General features: G+C 41.6%; 1 protein-coding gene across 1 annotated transcript in view; it reads right to left on the bottom strand.

The window, feature by feature from the left end:
• Window positions 1–4,859, bottom strand: part of TMEM131 (transmembrane protein 131) — a 138,644-nt gene extending 133,785 nt beyond the window's left edge. Inside the window, 1 exon segment of the mRNA XM_025207248.1 lies at window positions 4,802–4,859. Coding sequence (XP_025063033.1) covers window positions 4,802–4,834 — 33 coding nt within the window. The 5' untranslated portion in view covers window positions 4,835–4,859.
• Between the last annotated feature and the right edge of the window lie 2,274 nt (window positions 4,860–7,133).

Here is a 7,133-nt window from a genome sequence, read left to right as displayed (position 1 = left end):
AGCGGGTGGCCTCAAGAGGAGAGGGGGGGGGGGGGGGGGGAGGGGCAAAGGCCACCCCCCACCCCCACCCCGAGGCAGTGGAGTGCCACTGTGACGGTGGGGATTAAACAGGGTGCTGGCGGAGGGGGACAGAGGGGCAAGCTCCTCCCCCCTGGGAGGCAGCGGTGTTATTGGGGAGAGGGGGAGGTTAGGGTTAGGAAGCTTCCCCCTTCCCCCTATCATTCTTGACAGGCAATTCGCTAGTTCTTTATGAAGAAGAGTGAAACCCCACATTGCTACCTTTGACATGAGTTAATGATGGAAGTCACTGAAATAACATGGGCCCTGGTAGAATGCACCCAAACACAGCCTAGGGTCTGTTTCATCAAGCCCATGAAAAGGATAAAATATCTAGAGATCCACTTTGAAGTCTAAGAGGAAACTACATCACCTTTCCTTTTTTCCCGCCCTTTGAAATCTTCTGAACTCTTATCTTTTGTCAGTAAAAGACCATCTATCATCTAAAGTACATCCTTCTATGCCTTCACCCTTCACTAGGAGCTAGAAAAGCATCTAAAAATGTGCAAGTTGATTGACATGGAACTCTATTTGGGAAGATATTTTGGCGGTGGTCTAAATGAACACAGAGTGGCATAAGGGCATTCAAATTCTCTCACCTCTTAGCAAGTTCATTTGTACAAAAAGTTGGAGAAAGAAGCATAAAACAAATGTCTCTTATAAAGGGTTCACCATAAGAGAGATCCAATATTGGTGGTTTCAATACTGGTAGGAAAATTCAAGTTCTTTCTTCAGAAATGTCATACGTTGGGAGAACATACTGAAATCACCTACCAGCAGGTGGAAGGCATTAACAAATGTCTAGAGGAAAAACCTCTAGACAATTTTCAATGTCATCCAGCATGTCTGCGCTGACTAAAAACACTGGTGACACCAAACCTACAACAATCCCAATTTAGACATGGGCATTTTTTCACAAATTCTTTCCTACTATTACATAAAAGCACAAAGAAGTAGGATGTAAAGGGACCTTGAGAGGTCATCTCCAATCCCCTGCCTAAAACAGGATCATCCCAATCCAAACTACCTCATATAAATCCATTGTCTAATTCAGTGGTTCTCAACCTTTTTAGATTTAAGATGCTGAATAGATCTGAGGCACCCCTCAGAAAATGCCAGCTCTTAGTTTTCACTCTTTTTTTGACTACAGAAAAATAATAAAGCAGTTTTTCTGTTGCAAAGAACTTAGAAAGACCACAACTGTGGATTTATTTGAAGTCTCTGGGTTTATCTTGTGAATCATGTTTGTAAACCTAACTGTGCTAACACTAGTGGCACCACACAACACCCTTGAAAGTACCTCACGGCACCCCACAGTGCAGTGGCATCCTGGTTGAGAAACACTGGTCTAACCCTTAGCAAAATCAGATATCCGTCCCGATAAAAAGTTGCTAGGGAAGTCTGGAGGTCCAGCCTAAGAGCTGAGTATTAAGAGTGAGACAAACGTACAGCTGAAGAAGTTGCTGTCTTGGCAACAGCAGGGACACTAGGATGATTATTGTTCTGTCCGGTTTGATTATTCTCAGTTATTTTAGAAGGGAACTGATTAATTGACAAATCACTGAGTAAGGATGACACCTCCCACAGGATCACACTTCTGAATAACAAAAACTGACATTACTGGTTATAAACAGGCAGCTAATACTACATGCCAGGCTCCACTGATATCAACAAGTCACAGATTTCCCCCTCATGATCCCAACAGAAAAGTTACTTGACAGTGTCAGCAATTCAGCCATGTTGCTTCCAGGCATAGTCAGGAGGAAAGAGCTCCCTTCATCGTGTTTCTTTCATTGTCTGATATTGCTCTCATGTGCTGTCTGAATGAGTTGAAGAAACCACTGAAACACCTTGAACTCACTGAACTATTCTTCATTCCTTTCTACCAGATAGAATATTGAGACGTATCAATAAAGGAGCATTAGAGGCTACCCAGGTATGGTGGCCAAACCTAGCTACAACACCAGCAACATGTAAAATCATCAAAGGAAAATATTGCATGAGAACATGCCCGTCTGATATGTTTTTATGCCTGTCCTCCTCTGAGCTGCCTTGTGATTACTGTGGCTCAGGAGCCAACTGTAAAGGATTATGAACCAAAATGACTAGGTCTGCTAGGAAGAGAAACACACACAATCTTTTCCCATTTGGAAAATTCTAGGATTAATGAAGCCTGGAAGAGCACGTGCCTGACCCAATGGTTTCTGGTCATCATCCAGTTCCAGGCTACCTTTACACTCCTTTCCTGACTCTATTTAGGGATGCTGCTGCAATGAGGGTTCTGGAAGAAATTCAAACACAAGTTGTAGGAATCACAGAAGCAGTGCCTCCTCAATTGCAAGAAAAGGGTATTTACTCTGTTTTTCTTTATTTCATTAAAAAAAGGATGTTGCAGAATAATTGTAGATCCTAGACTGCTCAATACTTTTGTTCAGAAAGAACATTTCAGAATGTTACAAACTATAATTTCCTCCTTGAATCATCTGGATTGTTTTGTAACTAACTGTCACCACGCAGGATGCCTTTTTCCATATATGTTTTGCTCCAGAAAATACTAAATGCTTAAAAGGATTACCAATGCAGAGCTTGCTCTTCAGACTTTTGTCAGCTCAAAGGTCTTCATAACATGTGGCCACGGTAGCAGCACTTCTCCAAAAATGAAACATTTGATTAAGCCTATTTAGTGTATAAGATGATAGGCTAATTTAGGGCTCTTCTAAACGTCAGGCAAAATGGACATAAAATGCATCCTAACACTATGCTTAGACTCGCTGGTAAACAGAGAAATTTCTGCTAACCTCATCACAAATACAAAATCCCAGTACAAAATTAATAGGTTCACAACTAGATTAAGTCATGACAACAGTCTATTTTCCACAATCCAGATTCAAAATGATGAAACAATTTGCTGCCTTTTACAACACAACCCCACTGAGGTCACATTCAAGATATCCATGTGTTCACTGTTCCTTATTCCAAGCTTCATCTATATTACCTTAAACACTGAGATTCTTTCACCATGCCTCATCTCTCTGTTGGTGGCCAGCCCACAGACATATTTGCAGAGGTCTCCTCTTTATGCCTCCTTAACTACCACTAGATTCAAGATTTATGACGAGAGAATCTTGTCCTTCCATAAATATATTAAAGCTTAAACAACACAGATGGCTTGGGCAGCATCCCTGCCTCCATTTAGTGGAAAACGTTCAAATTAGAATGGCCATCTCCAACATAATGATTTATGGCAGTGAGGGCCAATCTTTTTGGCAGGCATACCACAAGTTAAGTTCCATGCCATGTCACTCCTACACTGCCTGATCTCCTCTGCTGCTGGTTTCTGCCCTCCCTCCCCAATTGACTATGTGACACATAGGGTGCATACAGAAGTGCAGCTCCCCGCTGCAACTAAGAACACTTTGCAGGAAGCGTTCTGAATTACAGCAATCCCCCTGGACCAAACAGAAGCTCACTGTTGGTTCCAGGGGGAAGGGGAATCTAGTTGGTGGCTGGGAGCCTGCAGCTGTTTTTCCCTAGCAATGGCACCTCCTCTCTCCCAGCCTGTTTCAGAATGGGAGGGGGGCAAAGGGAGCAGAGACAATTCAATCTAGGGGTTCCCCAACCGCTGCTGGACGGTGACGCAAGTCACCCACCCCACCCTCCTGTGAAAGCTGAAAACCCCTCAGACCAAACTCCCTCTGCTCCCTTTACCCCTCCCATTCTGAAAACTGCTTGAGGCTGGGAGGCGGCACAGCCAGAAGTTACAGAAGATTCTCTATTTTGAAATGTCTTCACCTGACCCCTCATGAAATTGAGGGTTCAGTTTTTCACCCAATCAGCCATTTTTGAAGTTGCCTGGAGTCATACACTTGTGTTTGGTCACAGCTATAGACTGCTTTCTGTGGCCACATTGGGTGAAAACTGTCACTTCTGTCTGCACCCATAGTGACTCTCTGAACCACCTGCAGTACATATGCTGCAGACTGGCCACCCCTGATTTATGGAAATCAGTAGGTGCAAAAATCATCTCTGATGCAGAGAAGCAACACAAGCATGGGAGCGTTGTACTCAGCATCAGTCGCATTAAAGCCACTTAATCACCAGATCTCATGACCCCTTGAATGATCAGCCGTCAAAAAAGGCCTGTTTGCCAAAAAGTTTGCTATGGCAGGAAGCAAGGAATTCAAACAGCTTTAAAAACATATCCCTTAGCAACCACTGCTTTAGCTCCACTAGCATTAGCCTTGCATGGGCTAATGTCAAAAAGGGACTGGTAATCTATTGTGTTAAGCACTGTCACAAAGATATACTCCAAGCAGTTAAAACACCACAGTGCCTAAAAACAACTTGACAGCCACTTGGATCCCCCATCTATACTAATGGTTCTCTTCTTTCCCATCCCCACTCTGCTGCTATAATTAGTGGAGTTGAAAACAGTGGCAAAAATTTTAACATGATAGCCTTAATGTAGACACAGTCCACATATATGAAAAGTTGCATGTAATGGAAAATTAATGCTGCTGATATAATAGTTTATCTAGCAACTTGCAGTAAAGCAGAGGAAAAGACAAAGTGCATTAAAGACAGATAGCTATAAGAGAAAGTGAAGTTTAAAATACCTTTCTTCTTCTGTTACTTTAAGAACAAACAAGATCCACAAAACTCAGGGGTAAACCAAAGAATACAGCTGTTTTGGTTGGGTTTTTTTGAAGGGAAAAAAGCTTTATCATTGAGATGGTCTGCTTACCTGCAGTAGGCTTCCTTCATCAAATCGTAGCATGTCTATTATGCTGTCTGACTGGATGAAAGCTGTGAAGTAAGAAAACAGTCCATTACGTATGGAAATACACTTTGATCCCATAATACCAGCATGGGCAAACCTCCCCCAGCCCACCAAAAGAGCTATAATGGTTTTCCAGAACACTGCCAAAGCATTCTGTCACTGAAATGCCACTGAAACTTCCCAGCTTTGGTCCTGGGGGCCATGGATTGCTGACCCCTAGCCTAGATACCCAAGCCATTTCTTATGAAGTGAATGGTAATAAACACTCTTGGTTCATAAAGGAGATTTACCCTCTGATTACCCTTTGTGGGGGGGGGGGAAGGAGTGAGGGGAGGAAGGGAGAGATGACTGGTTCAATTTCAATTTCCCACAATCAGCACAAGCACACCTTTCTATGTTTGATTTACATATTTCTTGGGTAAGATTAGTGACTTTGAGGTCAGTCCCTTCTTTCAGCTGTTTTTTCACAGGCATGAGAAAGTACCAGTAAGAATGACCAGAGTCAAATATAGAAAACTCAACCAAAATAGCATGTTTGATTCCTCACTTAAAAATGACTAAGGCCCAGATCTATAAAAGGATTTATACCTTCGCCACACAAAGATTCAGCCATTTAAAATGGGACTTCAGCAAACTATAGACACCTAAATCCAAAACTGAAATTCTGAAAACCCTTATTCAGCAGCTGTCTAACCCCTGAGATCCTTGTGTTAGGCAGTGAAGTTCCCCAGATGAATATGAGTATATGCAAAGCCTACAAGTGCCTCAGTCTAGACAGGGTCTAGCAGCTCTACACATAGAGCATGCCCAAGCTTTATCTGGATTCACAAAGTGGGCATTCCTCCACCTGTTTTCCCTGAGGGGTTCAATCTGGTGAGCAGTCTCCTAGCTTGTCTACTAGATCAAGCTTCATACAAAATGCAGCAGCTGCCACTTTTAAAAGACAGCAGGTGGTAAAGACACTTGCTGGGCAGGGAGCCTTGGGTTCCATTCTATGCTCCAAGAACCCTTTAACGTAAAATACAGAAGTCAATTGAAAAATACATAAACAGAACTTGGAGCAGACACTAGCTCATCCCTGCTCCCAAGATTACCCTTGTCACTGGGCTAGAGTTGTGCTTACTCTTATGCTGACCCGATGTTCCCTTTTACAATCCTGGGTTTAAAACAATTTTTGAAAAAACACACCTGCTTGTAATGAGAATGAAACATACTGAACCATCGTGTCATTTTACGGGATTACTGTGAGCCACAAAACCATAGAACTCTAATGCAAAGTTTCTAATATAAGTCTAAAAGTACAGCCCAGCGGCTCTGAATATTTAGTTTCAGGAATACTGAAACACTAACTTAATTGAGGGAAAAGCAACCTCACATTTACTGAATGGTGTGTGCACCTTAACAGTTACCATGGAGTAACTGGTTACGTTCACACCCTAGTTTACCATGCCGTAATTTGTTTGTATGCCCATGCCCTTAGTGCAAATACATTCTGTACTACTTCAACACTGATGTGAGTTGGAACAGGTCATTCTAATCTCAGTTTTAATCTTTGCTTTGAATTAACTTGCATTCATACATTTAAGTAACACCTTTAATAGCATAACTGATCTATACAGGCACTTGGAAACTAAGTTAAACATGCACACAAAAAACTCCAGTAAAGGTTCTTTTAATTGCAGTTCTGAGTGGCAATCATTTAGCTGTTAGGTACTTAAAATACAACGGTCAAACCTGAGTCCACACAAATAGACGTACCATACGCTGAATTCTACTAGGATTTGGTCTCTGCATCTGAGTTTGCTAGGGCTATAGAATCTCATGAGGAAGCAGTTTTTCACTTTAGAAAATGTAACCCTAGGAACTGAGAACAAGAGTTTCCAGACAGTTTAATTCATAATGGACTAGTTCTCTGTCAAGCAGTTATCTCGCATTTTACAGGCCTTTAAAACAGTCCATCCAAGTTTTCACAAATTAATTGCAATGAAAGGTATAAAAAATATAAAATGTTTGCAGATTATTTTTAAAAAATAAGCAAATAAAACACAACAGTATTTACCCACTATATAAAAATGTTACATCCATCTTTCTATGGTCTACACACAAATTTATGTTAGAGAACTAAAGGTGGATTGTGAATAATCAAGCCTTTAGTTGAGATGCCAGCAAATACCTTTCCTTCCAATTGTTGAAGGTATTAGATTTAAATGTGTTAAATGACCAGTAGAAGAATTTATGCATAAGAACATTCTTTCCCCTGAACCGAGTTTCAGCTGCTTGTTCTTTTGCATCATAG

Source organism: Alligator sinensis, unplaced genomic scaffold (assembly GCF_000455745.1).
Source record: "Alligator sinensis unplaced genomic scaffold, ASM45574v1 scaffold144_4, whole genome shotgun sequence".
NCBI lineage: Eukaryota > Metazoa > Chordata > Crocodylia > Alligatoridae > Alligator > Alligator sinensis.
This window is presented reverse-complemented; position numbering and strand designations above follow the sequence as displayed.